Source organism: Oryx dammah, unplaced genomic scaffold (genome assembly GCF_014754425.2).
Source record: "Oryx dammah isolate SB20612 unplaced genomic scaffold, SCBI_Odam_1.1 HiC_scaffold_19, whole genome shotgun sequence".
Lineage (NCBI taxonomy): Eukaryota > Metazoa > Chordata > Mammalia > Artiodactyla > Bovidae > Oryx > Oryx dammah.
In genome coordinates, this window is record NW_024070203.1 from 64,104,107 (window position 1) to 64,123,580 (window position 19,474).

Sequence of the window (19,474 nt, forward strand, 5' to 3'; positions counted from 1 at the left end):
GTAGGGCAAAAGCTAATAGAGTTCTGCCAAGAGAATGCACTGGTCATAGCAAACACCCTTTTCCAACAACACAAGAGAAGACTCTACACATGGACATCACCAGATGGTCAACACTGAAATCAGATTGATTATATTATTTTTAGCCAAAGATGGAGAAGCTCTATACAGTCAGAAAAAACAAGACTGGGAGCTGACTGTGGCTCAGATCATGAACTCCTTATTGCCAAATTCACATTTAAATTGCAGAAAGTGGGGGAAACCACTAGACCATTCAGGTATGACCTAAATCAAATCCCTTATGACTATACAGTGGAAGTGAGAAATAGATTTAAGGGACTAGATCTGATAGACAGAGTGCCTGATGGACTATGGATGGAGGTTCATGACATTGTGTAGGAGGCAGGAATCAAGACCATCCCCAAGAAAAAGAAATGCAAAAAAGAAAAATGGCTGTATGAGGAGGCCTTACAAATAGCTGTGAAAAGAAGAGAAGCCAAAAGCAAAGGAGAAAAGGAAAGATATACCCATTTAAATGCAGAGTTCCAAAGAATAGCAAGGAAGGATAAGAAAGCCTTCCTCAGTGATCAGTGCAAAGAAATAGAGGAAAACAATAGAATGGGAAAGACTAGAGATCTCTTCAAGAAAATTAGAGATACCAAGGAAACATTTCATGCAAATATGGGCTCGATAAAGAACATAAATGGTATGGACCTAACAGAAGCAGAAGATATTAAGAAGAGGTGGAAGAATACACAGAAGAACTGTACAAAAAAGATCTTCATGACCCAGATAATCATGATGGTATGCACACTCACACTCACCTAGAGCCAGACATCCTGGAATGTGAAGTCAAGTGGACCTTAGGAAGTATCATTACGAACAAAGGTAGTGGAGGTGATGGAATTCCAGTTGAGCTATTTAAAATCCAGTCCATCCTAAAGGAAATCAGTCCTGGATATTCATTGGAAGAACTGGTGCTGAAGCTGAAACCCCAATACTTTGGCCACCTGATGCAAAGAACTGACTCATTTGAAAAGACCCTGATGCTGGGGGAGATTGAGGGCAAGAGGAGAAGGGGACGACAGAGGATGAGATGGTTGGATGGCATCACCAACTCAATGGACATGGGTTTGGTAGACTCCCGCAGTTGATGATGGATAGGGAGGCCTGGTGTGCTGCGGTTCATGGGATCGCAAAGAGTTGGACACAATTGAGCCACTGAACTGAACTGAACTGAAGGTGCTTACCAAATCAAAGACTTTTTACCAGTACATTGTATTACATTTTTAGGTAAGGTCTCTTTTACATACAGAGCATAGCTTTGTAGTTTGAGGTTTGGGAACGGAGTGCCACTCTTAGGATGACTTGCAAAGTCCCTGAGCCAGGACTATGGATTTTTCATGATACTAACCATGCTATATATATATATATATATATAAAAAAAATACTCTACTATATAATGAAATATAAGGTCCAAATAGTAAAAAGTTTCACTATTTTATCTGCATAATAATAATGATAGCAACTAACACTTAGTAAAATTTCATATTCATTTAATCTTCCTTGTAAACTCTATGGTAATTCCACATTAATGATAAGGAAATTCAGGTTTCGAGAGTTAAGTAATTTAGGAAAAACTGCACAGTTTGTAAATTGTAGATGCTGCTGCTGCTAAGTCGCTTCAGTCGTGTCTGACACTGTGTGACCCCATAGACGGCAGCCCATCAGGCTCCGCCACCCCTGGGATTCTCCAGGCAAGAACCCTGGAGTGGGTTGCCGGGACTTAAGTATCAATACAAGCATTCTAGCTCCAGTGCTTGCACTTCTAGTCTTTCTGCTATATTGCTTTTGAATTATCAAATACAATATAACAACTCAACTTATGAGTGCACTTTGTATTCATGTTCTACCATAGCTCCATAGCTTTGTTTGCTGAGTAGCTATCAGGGAATGTACAATTTGTAACTCCAATCTGTGATTGGAGCAGTAAGAATTGTTATGGGTGTAGAGAAAATCAGGTAACAAATGTCAATAACTTGTTAAAAAAAAAAAGAAAGGTTTTTCTCCAAATCTATGTTATTCATTCACTCACACAAACAGGCATGACTGTTTTGAAGAGTTGCTATCTAAGAATGGGCTTTATTGTGATGTATGGGATTAATGGAAACTTTTTTCAGCCTCTTACCAGGATCTAAGTAGACTTTGACATACCTAATTTATATCAGTTATAAATTACATTACTAATTTATATAAATATAATGTCTTATTTATTTGTATGCATTTAACATTAAGAATGTTTCTTCTTTGGGTGAAAATTTTATATTAGAATATTCTTTGATTCTACCACAACTCATCTCTTTCCCATGAGAGTTCACCAATTCTAGTGACAATTCTTTTATTTCTAAAAAATACTTGTAAACCTCAAAGCTATGAGGAGCAAACCAAGGGAGCCCTGTTCTTCCTCAGGAGCACCTATTATTGAAATAACTGAGCTCAGTATTCTGTAAAGGAGACAAGGAGCATCCCTCCTGCTAGTCTTCCAAGGCTGCTCACCAAGGGAGGTTTTAACTCTATGTCCTTCCTCCTGTGAGCCTATCTCTGCTGCTAGGAGAAGAGCAGGCATCCTGGAACTTGTATATAGACTGACTTGAATCAATAACATAATTTTATTTTCCTTCTGAAAAAAAGATATTATAGGAAGTCAAATATGGGTAAATGACATTTAGCTGGATTCACAGTCTTAATGTCTTTAATCAATGTGACTTATTTATCTCTCACTGATAATGATGTGTGTACAAATCTAGGCTATCATTATTTTGGTTTATTCTAAAAAGATTCAAACATGTATGTGAAAAAATCGTCTTATAATGCACCTTCTTTTTCTTGTATATTTAGAAAAATGATTATTCTATAAACTAACCTGACACTTAATGATTATATGTATAGGGCACTGTAAAATGAATGTGTATGTTTAATTTGTTCACAGTTCCTGATGATGTGTTTGCCCAAAATTATATATGGAAAGGCTCTTACAATTATAAAGGAAGAAAACATCCCATGACCTTGACAGTCACTAGTTTCAATGCTTCCACTGGGAGAGTCAATGCGACACTCAGTAATAGCGACATGGAACTGCTTCTTTCAGGTATCACTTTAAAGAAAAGAAACACTGCCTTCATGCCTTTATTTCCATCATTCCATCTTTTTTATTAGTGATTTTTATACTGTGAAATATTTGCTTTATTTCTGGTGGCATTCATAATTCATTTAGAAATAAGGCTTTCTGGTTTGATTGAGGCATATATAATACTACACAAATATAAAACTCTGAGATTCTGAAATAAGCTCCCTCAAGAATATTTTTACATGGCTAGAATGACATGTCATGAAATAAAACAGAACTTTTAATTTGAATATAACTAACTGCTTCTCTATTCTCATCACACCAAAGAGACTGGATCAGTGATTTGCAAGCTGCTTTATCATCACAAAATTATGTCTTCAAATGAGACTGTTTAGGAGGACACTATAGTCTAAGATAGAAAATGTAGGGCTACACTACCCTAATTAGGCAAAAGGAACCCAGAGCCCTATCCATCTTCTCAGCCTTCTCAAATTTCTTTGATCTAGTGCGTACTTCCCTCATTATCTTTGATTACTCTGTTTTTTCTGACATTCAAAAGTTTCCTCAGATGGCATCTTGTCAAAAGTACTCCCGATGACCATAGGTAAAGTAGCCTTCACCTTACAAATAGACTCACTCTGTTAGTCATAGGCAGTCTTATCTTATTTCATTTTCTTCTTTTCATTATTTGAAAGTATAGCATGACATAATTTGTCTCTACTCCAACAATTCAAGCCCTAAGAGAGCATCTCTTTGCCTTCCAGTTCATTACTGTACCTCAGAGGTTAGAAATGTAACTGGAGCAAAATTGGTCTCAGTGACTTTGAGTTATTGTTTTCATTTAAAAATAGATTTTAAAAATATTGATACTGAAAATATGTAATATACATATTTAAACTTATTGACTATATAGCCCATATAATTATTAATAGTGAAATAATTTGTGGTATAAATAAAATAGGAAATAAAATTTTATCTATTCATTTTGTAAATTTTACAAGAACTATACAGCATCATTTTTTGTTGTTGAATGAATGGCTCTACACTAAACCCAAAATAAAAATATTAGAAGTTAATATGTATTTTAATTTTAAATATATATACAATTACATGATATAAATTGAATTAAAGGAATGCATTTAAATTGTGACTACCAATCTATTTAATTTTTAAGCATGAGTTTTATTTTTCTTCTGTAAGAGAGTTGGCACTAAATAAATATATATTTATCCTAATCCAATTTCTACAAATATAGGAAAATAAACATAAATAATTAGACCAATTTAACTTGCTATCACTGTCTACATAGAATTAATTATAACATTTTCCAGCAATTTTGGTTACTTTTGTGTCTTTTCTCTATTATAATTTATAGATCAAGATCTATGTATTATATTTATATTCCCAGCTTATTTTTATGATACCTTATTGCTTAAGTGAAATAGTAAGTGAATGAATTAGTGAGTCATTTCAACCTTCAGTTAATCATGAAGTTTTTACTTAGAATATGATTTTCTATAGTTCCCCAAAACACATTTATATTCCAGCTTATTTCTACTCTCAGAGGACTCCTATTCAGGAAAAAATAAAATAAAATGAATACATTTGCTTCTCTTCTTTATGCCACATTCTGTATTTACTTTCTTGAACTAAAAATTCTACTTGATTTTTGTGATCCAGCTCAAATACTTTTTCTTAATAAGCATTTCCTAATCACTCTGGTGTGAAATGATCCTTCTTTCTTTGGCCTTTAATTCATCATATTCTCTATCTCTGTCATTATATCTCATCAGAAATTATTGTAAGCATCACATTTTTTGATAGGAACCACATATTCATCTTTGTGGTTCCAGTAGCACCTCAAATACTCTTTTTCTAAGAGTGGACATGTAATTAATTATTAAGGAAAATGTCAAGAGTTTCAACATTTGATTCATACCCTTGAATATTTTTAATCTGACTGATGAAATAAATCATTTTTACAACAATCATGGAATGATGTTATTAATGACAATAATATTTGATTTTAATAGCATATGTAATTTAAACCCCACAGTAAGTGTTAAGTTGAGAATTTCAGCTGAGAGATTGCTATATATTGTAGGATGTGTGAAAAAGCATGAAACTGGACTTGATTTGTTGTTTTTTTTTCTTTTCCTATCACGTGTATTTATGATATATTTAAGGAGCTATAGATAATAAAGTGAAACATAACTATTTGCAAAATTAGTAGACTAAACATCCTTATATTTTATAGGAGTATATAAAAGCCAAGAAGCTCGCCTAATGTTACACATCTATCTTATTAAAGTACCAGCTCAAGCTACTATGAAGAAAATGAAGGAGGAAAACTGGGCCATGGATGGCTTTGTAAGTATATTTTTTAAAAGTCTGCTGCTAAACTTAATAACATATTTGTGCTATGGTTTGTCATTAAAATTTGACAAAAATGTAATTTTCTAAATTGAGCTACTTATATGCACACACATAAAATAGCAAAACTACTATTATGACTAATTTATTTTGAAAAAATAAATGATTCAGTATAAATACTTAGTAATCTAGTGTGTCTAAACTACTAAGCCTATGACCCACTCTCTTCTTACCTAGAAGGTTTTCCTTGTAAAAGTTTTGTTACTTCAGAGCATATAGTCGGAGTTCCCATGCTCATTTTATCAAAGACTTCTGGGCAGTGTGTAAGTATAAGATTTGTTGCTTCCAACTGCCAGTTTAGAAATTCCATTCATGTAAGTGACTGAATAGAACAGGGTAACTCCAAAGTGAGTTTATGGTAACTATTCAGAAGAAGCAGCTTACATAACTTCTTCTTCATAGCCAACTTTATAAAATTGTCTAAATATGAAGAGTAAGTTTGGTTTCTGAGGGAAAAAAAAAAGTGCATCCTGTTTCCCTTTCTGTGCCATTTTTCATGGAATTAAGGTCTAACTCATCTTCAGTGCACTTAGATGGCTTCATTTAGGAAACAAATAAAATGAATTCATTCATTTAACTATTAGAGTTTGAGCTCTTCTTTTTAGAAGCATTTTGTGTCTAAAAATGACCTTGCCCAGGATATGTCTGATAATAAGGAATAAATCACTTGTGAAATGTCAGACTTACATGAATAATTTGGTATAATATTTTGCTTTTTGGGGCGAGGATGCAAGGTTTATTGCAGCTTTCACAATAACATACATGATTTAGGTAACATTGCAAATAATCAGGACAAACTGGGCTAAATTCATATGACTAGTTATCAGCAACACTGAAATGTATCAACTCACATTTTATTAGTGAGATCAAGTGACCCTGTGCATGTAACCTATTTTTTACATATAGAATTTTACATGCAAGGTACAGCTAATAGCATTTGCAGCATTAGGCAGAGTCACAAAATCTCAGGCTCAACATGTAATAAGTTCTTTCTCATGTGTCTGAGGTTAGCTTTGGGGGCTCCATTTGAAGCTGTGGTATCAAGTTCAGGTTTGCTCCAAGTGTCTCATATCAGGTCCAGGCTGGAGGGATAGCAGCTGTCAGGAACATGTCCTTCTCTTGCCAAAGACCTGAAACTCTGAGGGGCAAAGTGGAAATATGTCCCCCTTATTTTAACAGCCCTATTGAGATATAATTGATGTACCCTACTCATTTAAAGTGTACAGTTCAGTACTTCTTACTATATTTACAGATGTGTAACCATCACCACAGTTGATTTTAGAATATTTCCATCACCTCAAAAAGAAACCATATCCTTTACCTATTGCCCAACCCATCCACCCCTCCTTTCTCCCCCAGATCCAAGCAACCACAACTCTATTTTCTGTCTCTAGATTTCACTGTTCTAGGCTTTCATATTTATGAATCATACAATCCCTGGTCTTTTGTGACCATGCATTATATGGTTTCTTTCACTTATAATGGGAAACATACCTCTTAAGGCCTAGGCTTGGAACTGACCTATTGTCAATTCCACCCACATTCTATTGGCCAAAGCAAGTCACAAGACCAAATCCAACTCATTGAGGAAGAATGAATACACTTTTCATGAAGGTTAATGGGAAGGGAGAGAATTGTGCCTATATGCTGAACAGTAATCGAATCTACAAAGTACAGTATTATTATATTTTAATTTTTAATTGACTACTTGCCTCATTCTGTTTTATCATATCCTTGGTCTTTTTCTTGACAATCAGTTTCTTCACCTAAAAGAAATCTATAAATCTGTATTATTATATTAATAACTAATCCCCTTATTTCCAGTATCCTAATTAAAGATGAAATTTTTCATTTTATTTTTAATGATGGTAAATTTGCATGATATTCTGATATTCTGTTTTATACAGAAGAAGATATGGAGGAAGGAATTGTGCATAATATTCATTTTATATTAAGCCTGAATATTTTCTAAGACTGGGAAAATACATCTGTGGCCAGCTTTTAGGTTTAATCAAACTTATAAATATTTTTAGGTTTCCGCTGAGCCTGATGGAGCTACTTATGTATTTCAAGGATTTATTCAGGGTAAAGATTATGGACAGTTTGGACTACAAAGACTAGGTAATGTAGTCATTTTCATTTTCATGTACTTTCTTTATTACTCAAGATATCATAAGAAAATATAATGGATTCTGTACATTAGGCACACTTACTGCATTTTGAATTTTGCATTGTCAGGACTATACATTGATACACTTGATAGCCTTTTAAATAATTACATTCTTTAAAATGTTGGTTCCCTGTGTTCCACCTCCATACAGTGTTTAGTTTTTCATCATATTTCTAATAAAAATAACAAACTGCCTTTGCCTCAAGCAAGTAAAAAGGAGAAAAAGTGATAAAGTTTTGAAATAAAATTTTAAACTGTGGATAATTTTATCTTATGAGAATTGTATTACTTCTCTTCCATTTGAATATCTTTGCAATTTTCTTACTGCCTCCCCCACCAAAAAAAAAAAAAAAAAACAAATGTAGTGGCACTTTGAGAAACTCATAGAATCTGGAAAGGGAAAATTACTTTGAGGAATGAGCCATTTTGGGGGTTTTATGCTATTCAGATATGTAAATTTTCTGTGGTGGGAGGTACCGGGTTTTGTCACTTTTATTTCCAACTCTTCTCAAACATGTCTCGTTTGAATGTATTTATTAACATACCTTTTGGTGTGTAATTTTCCTAAAGTATACTGTCTCTCATTATTATATTGTGGTACTAATGCATAAAGAGTAAATCCATGTTCTAAAAACTACTCCTTGATGTTTATCTTTAAAATTCCATTGCTGTGAACTTTTATGTAAGTCTTCTGAGTCCCTGGAAAATTAAAATATAAAATGGTACTAATATTTTTAACCTAGGGTACGACTTCAGTTCCGTTCAGTCTCTCAGTCATGTCCGCTGTTTGAGACCCCATGGACTGCACACACCAGGCTTCCCCTGTCCATTACTAGCTCCCGGAATTTACTCAAAGTCACATCCAATGAGTTGGTGATACCAGCCAACCATCTCATCCTCTGTTGTACCCTTCTGCTCCCGCCTTCAATCTTTCCCAGTATCAGTGTTTTCCAAGGAGTCAGTTCTTTGCATCAGGTGGAAAAAGTGTTAGAGTTTCAGCTTCAGCATCAGTCCTTCCAGTGAATATTCAGACTGGATTCCTTTTGGATTGATCTCCTTACAGACCAAAGGGACTCTCAAGAGTCTTCTCCAACACCATAGTTCAAAAGCATTAATTCTTCAGCACTCAGATTTCTCTATAGTTCAGCTCTCACATCCATACATGACTACTGGAAAAACCATAGCTTTGACTAGATGGACCAAAGTAATGTCTCTGATTTTTAATATACTGTCTAGGTTTGTCATAACTTTTCTTCCAAGGAGCAAGGGTCATGGCTGCAGTCACCATCTGCAGTGATTTTGGAGCCCCCACCCCCCAAAAATAAAGTCTCTCACTGTGTCCATTGTCTCCCCATCTATTTGCCATGAAGTGATAGTACTGGATGCCATGATCTTCATTTTCTGAATGTTGAGTTTTAAGCCAACTTTTTCATTCTCCTCTTTCACTTTTATCAAGAGGCTCTTTAGTTCTTCTTCGCTTTCTGCAATAAGGTGTTATCTGCATATCTGAGGTTATTGATATTTCTCCCAGAAATCTTGATTCCAGCTTGTGCTTCATCCAGCCCAGCATTGTACATGATGTGCTCTGCATATAAGTTAAATAAGCAGGGTGACAATATACAGCCTTGACGTACTCCTTTCCTGATTTGGAACCAGTCTGTTGTTCCATGTCCAGTTCTAACTGTTGCTTCTTGACCTGCATACATATTTCTCAGGAGGCAAGTCAGGTGGTCTGGTATTCCCATCTCTTGAAGAATTTTCCACAATTTGCTGTGATCCACACAGTCAAAGGCTTTTTCATAGTTAATAAAGCATGACTCAGTTGAACATTTGATATAGTTGAATATTTATTAAAAAAGTAAATCAGCTTTCCCCAAATGAACGATAATAAGGAGATGTCATTTCAGATGATGTCTTGCCACAATTGTTAGTTTTAAAATCAGTAGAAGACATTCACTAATATAGTACATTGTCACAGTCGTATAATTCAATACAAGATTTTTTCACATTATATTCCCCAAATCATCTCAAGCACTGCATGTCTAAAACAGAACCTATTAAAAATAAAAAGAAACTATTTCTTTCTGAAAAAAGAGCTTGCTATTTATTTCTCTTCCATAGTCCCTGTGCCAGCACATTTACAATTCTCATTTTTCTCATCTTTTTGCTATGCTAATGTCATAACCATTTACTCAGTCCCAAGGAGAGCACTCCTAAATCCTATGCCTTCTTACACCCTTCATCCTTCATCTACACAAATAACTTCTGTTCATTTGAAATACGAAATGTTCCTGGAAATCTATCTTTTTGCGCTCTTCCTAGTGATATAGTTCCCATGTTAATTTCCATTTTTATCTGGGATGTCTTCAAACTACTCCTGCTTTCAGACCAGACTCTCTCAAGTCCATTTCACCTTGGTCACTGCTTAAAATCTTGTATTTTATCACTGAGCCGTTTTTTTCCCTACCCATCTTCAGTTATTCCTTGCTGTAGGTGGGTGGAAAGTTTGAGCTCTTTAGAATAATATTTATGCCTTTTCAAATAGTTTATCATGTTAGCCTCCTATTCCTACCACATATCCTTTCCATACAGATATGCCTAAAATTAATTCATGCTTCATATATACACTTATTTTGTGGCTCTGTATTCTTCCTACAGTTGTTATTAACTGAAGTTCAGAAACTCAGCTTATTTTTCATTCTGTATCCTTTCCTGGGAAAATATACATAGGAGGCATTGTGTAAAATTGTGTGGAAATAAAGGAGTTTTGTGAATTCTTTTGTATTTCCAAGTAGATAAATATCTTGAGCAAGGAATAAATTAATTGGTTTATAAAAAATATCAAGTTGATAAAAGAGACCTAATTTTATATTTGTATGTTATTTTTTTCTTTTATAGGACTAAATATGTCAGAAGGCTCAAATTCTTCAAATCAACCTCATGGTACAAATAGTAGTTCCGTGGCCATTGCTATTCTGGTGCCTTTTTTTGCACTTATATTTGCAGGATTTGGATTTTATCTCTATAAACAAAGGTAAGTTTATTGATGTTAAGTATAAAATGTTTCCCAAATCTATATTTTATGTTCTATTTAACTCTCCAGTTCAAATTCTAACTTCTGTTTTATTGTTCATTTTTTTTTTTGGTCTGGATTGTTGTAGCAAATATAACCACAGTTTGTTAAAACCATTATTTCCTCTGCCCATCATCTCATCACCCCAATATCCACACAACTAAAATTGCTCTGTTGAGTTGTGCAAGCATTCAACTTTATCCTTTCTCCTTTTTGTCTGTCAATTTTCTGGAATGTAACTAATTGTATAAGTGATTTTTATATTATCCATGCTAATACTATAGAGATACAAAATCTAGTTAAGGTTTAGAATGAAGAGGTGATATCTGCTGCCACATTTCTTTAGAGAAAAAGGAAGAAGTTTATGTTTAAACCTCTTAGTTTACATGACAGTACTGACAGATTTTACCCAGGCTGACAGATGATAAACTCTTCTAGTCTTCTCATTTATCTTCTGTTGCTTTTAGAAAATGATGCATTTAGTATGTTATATTTGTTATATCTGACATATGACTGTATAGATTATCAGTTGACCCCTCTTTGCTACATCCATTACAACATCTTGATGAAGGGCTTTACTATGCAGTTAATCCACTATTTGAGACCATCCCTTATTAAGGAAACAAAAAAAGGCAAAAAAAAAAAAAAAAGAAGAAGAAGAATAAAGTATGCTGGTAACCTGATAACTCAATGAATACCTAAAATGTTTTTTTTATCAAAACTAATGTCGTTATTATAAATGCCAGTCTGTATTATCTAAGAACGATTTAATTAATATTATGCAAATTTGTAACAATTGTGCATTAGCAGTTGTTCAGGCCTTGTCAATACCTTGTCAATAATGATAAAAATCATCACTAAATTCATTTATAAAGAAACCTATGCTAATAATTATTTATTATTGTGGTAAAATAAACATAAAATGATTTAAACCATTGTAGATATACAATTCAGTGACATTTAGTATGCTCACAATGTCACAGAACCATCAGCCTAAAAGGAAACTGCACCCACTAAACAGTCACTCCCTACTCCTCCTACCCCTGTCCAAGGCAACTACTTTGGTTCACCTTCTGGATATGTTATATATATGGAATCATACAATATGTGACATTTTGTATCTGGCTGCTTAAATATAATATAGTGTTTTCAAGGTTATCTTTATCATACTACACATATACATATTATTGACTATATGGCTGAATAATATTCCATTGTATGTTTGAATTTGTTATGTTTAAATATGTCCATTCAGCAGCTGATGGATATTTGGATTGTTCCTGTGTTTGGGCTATTGTGAACAGTGCTGCTATACACGTCTGTGTACAAGTTTTGTTCAGACGCCTGTTTCAGTTTTTTGAGTATGCATTCAAGAATGCAGTTCTTAGATTATATGGTCATCCTTCATTTAACCTTTTTCCTTCATTTAACCACATTTTATATGGTTTCCCTGGTGGCTCAGATGGTAAAGCGTCTACCTGCAATGCGGGAGACCCAGGTTCGATCCCTGGGTCAGGAGGATCCCCTGGAGAAGGAAATGGCAACTCACTTAAGTATTCTTGCCTAGAAAATCCCATGGACAGAGGAGCCTGATAGGTTGCAGTCCACAGGGTCACAAAGAGTTGGACACGACTGAGTGATTTCACTTTCATTTAACAATCCTAGTGAACTGTATTTCATTGTGATATTGATCTGCATTTCCCTAATTACTAATAATATTGGGCATTTTTCACGTGTCTGCTAGTCATTTGTCTACATTCTTTGAAGAAATACCTATTCAAATTATTTGCCCATTTTTAAAATTGACTCATTTGTCTTACTTTTGAGGTATAAGAGTTCTCCATATATTCTGGATACTAGACCCTTTTCAGATATGGTTTGCAAATATTTCTCTTTGTGTGGGTTGTAGTTACAGTTTCTTGATAGTATCCTTTGATATACCAAACTTTTCATTTTTATGAAGTCCAATTTATTTCTTTTTTCTTTTGTTACTTTGCTCTTAGTATTATACCTAAGAGACCATTGCCAAATGCAAGGTCATGAAGTTTTACCCATGTGTTTTCTCCTAAGTATTTTATAGATTTTGCTCTTTTGTTTAGAACATTGAATAGTTTTAATTTTTATTGATAGTATAAACTTTTCTAAAGTTTGATATTATTTTCCTTAAAGCTGTTGCTTAATATTTGCAGAAACAAATCTTTTACATCTTTGTGGTCCCTACCTAATTAGAAGGAAATGATATTGCTTCTGTTTTTATTGTGAATCTAGTTTAAAAAAGAGAGAGATGAATGTGATCAATTAGAATTATGCACCTGGCAAGAGCAAGTTGTAAGCAATATAATTTATATATATAATTTATATTATAATATAATATAATATAAAATTTATAATATAATATAATTTATATAATATATATTATATATAATTATATAATATAATTTATATTATATAACTATATATATGTATATATAGGTGATGCTATTGAAAGTAATTTTAGAAAGATTTTTTTAAATGTTATCATACAAATCCCTGACAATTTTTAATACAGAGAAAAATTCAGAAAATGTGCTAAGGATAGGACAGTCACAGAGTGGCAAATGCAAATTAAAATAAGTAGTTGAAATTTTGTGTTATTTGTTATAAGCAAAAGAGAATTATTTTAAAGTCTTTTTAGGAATTAGATTTGAGGAACAAGTAGGGGTAAGTATGCTTTTGTTGCTGTTGTTCAGTCCCTAAGTTTTGTCCAACATTTGCGACCCTGTGGACTACAGCACACCAGGCTTCCTTGTCTTTCACTATCTCCCAGAGTTTGCTCAAACTCAAGTATGCCTTTAATCATTTGACTTACAAATAAAATTATAATTTGATTTACAAATGATTTTTTTGTAATTTGATTTTTTATCATTTGATTTACAAATGCCAGCAAATTATGCAGTAGGATGTGGGAAAGAGAAACTAGAAATAAACATTAGTCAAAAGTGAGACAAAAAATAAAGGAGGGATTCAAAATGAGCAACTTATACCAGCCAGCTTAGATTCCATGTGTTTTATTAACTAATAGCAAATATTCAGTTATCAGGAACTCTGGAAACTATTTCATGACATGAAATATCCATATAGTTAGTCATTTTGTCTTTGAGATTTTGAGTTTACTTGTTCTAATGTATATAATTTTAAGCTAATTGAGTATTTATGTTTCTGGGATACACTAAGCACTTTCCAAAACTATGTGTCAGCATTAAATGTCTGCTTTTCTTGGGACTCCGTTCTTATTACTGCAGAATAAACTCCTTACTGTCATTCAGGTCTCAGATTAAATTTTACTTCCTTATTTTCTTTATTACCTCTCCCAACATGGCTCCCAGTTACTTCTGGTCATATCAACCATTTTCCTTTTCAGCAAAACAATTTTCATTATTTTGTTTCATTTTTCTTGTTTATTTTTAATTTATTCATTGCCATCCTTGTAATATGAGAGTAATGAGTTTGTATGTTTTTTGTAAAAAAGAAAAATTATATATCCAATGCCTAGGGTCATGCCTAGCATGTAGTGGATGCTCAATAAATACTTGAGGAATGAATAGTAATGAGATTTGAATTCATCATCAACATAATTTAACTATATTTTACATGATCATTTATGATAACATTATCTCATAAGAAAATTTATAATAGCCATAATATTGACTTATATTACTCATATTGGTACTACTTATAAATATATATTGTATGTAAATAATAAAAGTCATTCATGATTTAAAAGTGACAGGTAAATTATTCAAATTTGATGAATTGTGGTTTCTCAATATTTTCAAGTTATATCATCCATTAACAGTGATAACTCAAATATTGATATATTGTGTTTGAGTCCTATTCTGCTGTTTCTGGAAGAAAGTTAATGTATAACTAATTAGTGTTCTCATCAACAGGACTGCACCCAAAACCCAGTATACAGGATGTTCAGTTCATGAAAATAACAATGGCCAAGCAGCTTTTGAAAATCCCATGTATGACACCAACGCAAAGTCAGTGGAAGGGAAGGCAGTACGGTTCGATCCCAACTTGAACACAGTCTGCACAATGGTATAACGTGGCAGCTTTGGCCTTCTTCAGAAGCTTGGAAATCGACACACAAAACAGTGCACATTTAGTTCACTGATAAACGAATTAAAGCACACTTATCAGGACTTGCTGGGTCACCTTTTCCTGTGGAATGATAGAGAAGAGTGTTTTTTCATAAACTGGACCATAGTTCTTCTTCATGTTTACCATGGAGAATTTTACAGAAATTTGGCTGCACTCCGAGAGTGCTTACTCACAGTTTATTTGCTTTTTTTAAAAAGGAGATTATTCTAAAACATAAACTTATTTGCATATATTGGAGGAGCATCCACTATCAGTATTTCTGTGCTTTATAAACTATATTAGAGGGACTGGGTTAAAAAAATGATATAGGGTAGAAAATAAGAGCTATACTTACAAGAGTCAATAGATCACTGACTTCTCTTTAACTGTCATGAGCTGTATCACGCCCGTAAGTCTGTATTTCTCACCACTCTATCAGCTGTTCCTTCCTATTAATTGAGTCATTGTTTTCTTCATTTCTCTGGTTATTTCAGATTGAGTCATGCCCTGAAATGTTTTTGAGCTAATTTATGTCACAGTTGAGATAAGATTGCCCACTCTGATTTGATGCTTTCTGGTTTTTGTTCTTCAGTATCGTACTGCTATCTTTTTTTAGATCAGTTGTCATAGTTTCTGTAAATGGCAAGATCATCATGCTATCTTCCTGATTTCCCTCATTATGTTGTAAACAATATTACTCAGTGAGCAATGGGGTAAGTGTTTAACTCCTTGCTTCAATCTTTTTTTGTCCCTCAGAAACCTCCTTAACTGGCAAAAACTCTCTATAATAATCATGATTTTACAGTTATCTGAGATACCAAACTTACCATTCTTTACCATTCTTTCTAATATTTTTGCAAGACCAAATAGAACCTATCAATCTACTTATTTAGTTTATAATTTATCTGTTTTTCCTTCCAGCTGAGTCTTCATATTTATTTAATATTGCTTTGAACTTTTATCTAACAGTGAGTTAGAAGTATAAGCTTGTTAATCTTTTTAGTTAACAGTAAGTTAAACATATATTTTGGACCATTGCCTAAATCAAAATGAGTAAAAGTAAAATTACTTTCAAATCACCAATATAAATTTATTTCCTAAAGTTGTGGATTTACCAAATTTTTATATATTTAAAACTTTCTATTCTCTTATCCTTAAGAAGCAGCTTCCAGATATGACAGGTTTCTTTCATAGTCATTAAGATATATATTTGCAAGTTATTTACAACCGTATCACAGAAATGCCAGCATTTTGGTTTAATAGGTCATAGTCTTCCTTTAATAGTATGTATTACTTCATTGAATAAATTATGTACCCAGTGTGAACACTTCATTGCTGTCCCTTTCAAATATGGATAAAGTTGTAAACAGTCTCGGCTTTTTATATCACAAGACAGAGTGCCTACGAGAAATCATTGCACCCAGAGCGCTGCTTGGATCTATCTCTACAAATGTAGTGAATTTCTTGTAAACCACTTTGAGATACATTGTTTTGGAAATTCATATAATTTTCCCAGTATTGTACTCTACTGACAGGATGCTGTTTTAAATTTTATTCCATCAGTTATTTATTCTTGTTTATTCAAATGACTGCAATAACAACGATTCATTCATTAATGTTAAGGTTAATACATTTAAGATCTTGTTTAAACAATGTTTCTTCTGCAACTGGCTACTCCTCTTATATTAATGCATACACTTTTGTAAAGAATTATATTTTTATGAAAAAAAATTTGTAAAAGTATGATGTAAATTTTCAGTGCAATGTAAACAAAATAAAAGTGGATAATTGCTTTTGTAAAATGTGTATTCTTTTCAAAATTGTCTGTCAGTGTACTGGTTAGTAAAAGGAATGAACAGCCCTTCTTTATTTGGTGATATAATAAAGTTTTGAAACTGCATATACTTAGTTCACAACATAATAATGAAATATGGGTATTTTTTTCATGTTCTGTACTTCCCACATATAACTCTTAAAAGTAAACAGATTCTCAGTAAGCATAATAGTATCATAAAAACCTCATCTTAGAATTTACCTTGTGTCAATATTTTAATAATACATACTATCTAAAATTAGATATAACTGATGATTTCTAGTATTTCTATAGTAAACTTCTTAGAGATATTTATGTTAAGCATGCTTCCTAGGTGTGAACCCAATAACCTTTTGAATTGCTACATTAAACTAATATTCACAAACAAATCTATCTTTCCAGGATGAAACATGTAAAGTTTTGTAGTCGAGAGATTTATCATTTCTATAAAGTTCAAAGCACAAGTTATTGAAATTCAATTTTATTAGATAACTCTTTTTTACAGAACACATTGTCTTTATATGTCAAGACCTGAATCTCCAGTCTTTACCAGTCTGTCGCTGTTTATTATGCTTTTATTTTAGAAATAATTGCTTCTTGATGTATTGTAGTTTCTGTTTTAACTTCATTAATTGTATTATCTCCACCTTTAATTCACTTCATATCTTCTGCATTTTCTCTTGTTGTTATTTGTCCTTATGTTGATTCCTCCTGTGTTTTCTTTTTCTCTCTTTTTATTTTTCAACTTTTAAATTTTTCTTTCTATTGATGCTTTTCTTAGCATCCTTTCCTATTTTACATGTCTTATCCTTTTTAGCATTTTTATTATTAATTCTCATTTAAAAATTTTTTTATCTTTTTAACCCCCTCAAAAGTTTAGCAGCAATTTTAGCGAAGTAATTTTATTTTTATCTTTTCCTAGCTCTGCTGCTGCTGCTGCTAACTTGCTTCAGTCGTATCCGATTCTGTGCGACCTCATAGACGGCAGCCCACCAGACTCCCCCGTCCCTGGGATTCTCCAGGCAAGAACACTGGAGTGGGTTGCCATTTCCTTCTCCAATGCATGAAAGTGAAAAGTGAAAGTGAAGTCGCTCAGTCGTGTCTTGACTCTTAGTGACCCCATGGACTGCAGCCCACTAGGCTCCTCTTTCCATGGGATTTTCCAGGCAAGAGTACTGGAGTGGGGTGCCATTGTCTTCTCTGTTTCCTAGCTCTATTGAAATATAATTAACAATTGTGAGATATTTTAAATGTATAGCTTGATAATTTAGTAAAAGTACATAGTTTTTTTTTTTTTATCAGAACATTTTAGTTCTACTCTGTTATTAGATTTCAATAAGGAAGTAACTTAAAAGAGCCTTCTTGAGTGTCCCTTATATTTAAGAACATTAAAGCTATAGGTTCCACTCAGGATCTCTTGATAATGGATTCTAATGAAAATTATTGTGGGCATAAACCAAAGGTCAGATTTATTTTAACTGTCCTTTTCACTTATGTGAGAGAAAAAAAAACAATAACATTAGCTGAAGCAATCAATAAAAATATCTATATGAATGTCTCTTAAAGAGAATGAGAATATATTTGCTGTCAAAGTACTAATCTATAAATATCTATAAAAGTAAAATAGACATTGCTAAAGGAAGGTGAAGAAGCTCTATAAAATTATAGACGCTCATAAGTCTAGGAAATAATTAACAATGAGCAGTTTAAAACTTGGCTGAAAGAAATATTGATTTGCTTCTCTCTCTCTCTTTTTTTTTTTTTAGGATGACTTTGGAGGGAAGGGAATAAGGACCTCAAAAGATATACATGTGTAAAAATCTGAGAAATATCTTTTTTTCATTACTTTCATGAGCTTGATATTCTAAAGTACTTTAAAGCAGATTTAAAAGTTACTGGAGAGTAGAATAGCACTGGACGTTAGATTTCATTCTTTAGTATACAAAGCAATAGAGCTAGTGAATGCAGGCTAGATACATCCCCAATTTTTAATAAGTTCCCATGTGTAATACTTTTATTAGTGCTGAAAAAGAAGTATATTCTACACATTCAAATTCATAGCTATAAGTTGCATTGCAAACAAAAAAACAAGAAATCTGCACTTAAGCTCTCTTAAGATCCAAATCCTGCTTATAAGTATTTGCATACCTATGAAAATAGGGATAATACCAAATGCTTTGAGAGGATCAGTGAGATTAATAGATATAGAGAAAAATATAAACCCACCTCCACATTATGAATTAAAATAAACCAAAAGGCCTTCTTAGTAAGTATTTTCTTCATATCATTTAGTTAAAATTTTGTATCTACTGAAGGAACTTATTAGAAAGAAATGTGTTACCTGGAAAATGTCATTTGATTGCTTTGTAATCCCAGTAAGCCAATTAACACAGCTATTATAGTGTAAGTACCCCAATCTCTTTATTTTTAAACCAAGACTTTTCTAGTTTATGGCACCCTTTTTCAAATGAAGATTTTAAATACATACCATGAAATAAAAAGGAAATTAATGATAAGATAATTTTAAAATATTTTCAAATATTCTAGTAAATGTATACTAACATACATATATATGAATATATACTTATCAGTTCAGTTCAGTCGCTCAGTTGTGTCCAACTCTTTGCGACCCCATGAATCACAGCATGCCAGGCCTCCCTGTCCATCACCAACTCCCGGAGTTCACTCAAACTCAACATCCATTGAGTCGGTGATGCCATCCAGCCATCTCATCCT

The 19,474-nt window shown here is 33.0% G+C and overlaps 1 protein-coding gene across 3 annotated transcripts in view; it reads left to right on the top strand.

The window, feature by feature from the left end:
• Nucleotides 1–16,721, top strand: part of LOC120878903 (CUB and sushi domain-containing protein 3-like) — a 1,427,768-nt gene extending 1,411,047 nt beyond the window's left edge. For all 3 annotated transcript variants that reach the window (XM_040261811.1, XM_040261812.1, XM_040261813.1), the window contains 5 exons: nucleotides 2,987–3,145; nucleotides 5,382–5,494; nucleotides 7,591–7,678; nucleotides 10,626–10,761; nucleotides 14,730–16,721. In XM_040261811.1, coding sequence (XP_040117745.1) covers nucleotides 2,987–3,145; nucleotides 5,382–5,494; nucleotides 7,591–7,678; nucleotides 10,626–10,761; nucleotides 14,730–14,889 — 656 coding nt within the window. In that variant the 3' untranslated portion in view covers nucleotides 14,890–16,721. The remainder of the gene's footprint in view (nucleotides 1–2,986; nucleotides 3,146–5,381; nucleotides 5,495–7,590; nucleotides 7,679–10,625; nucleotides 10,762–14,729) is intronic.
• Nucleotides 16,722–19,474: the final 2,753 nt, after the last annotated feature.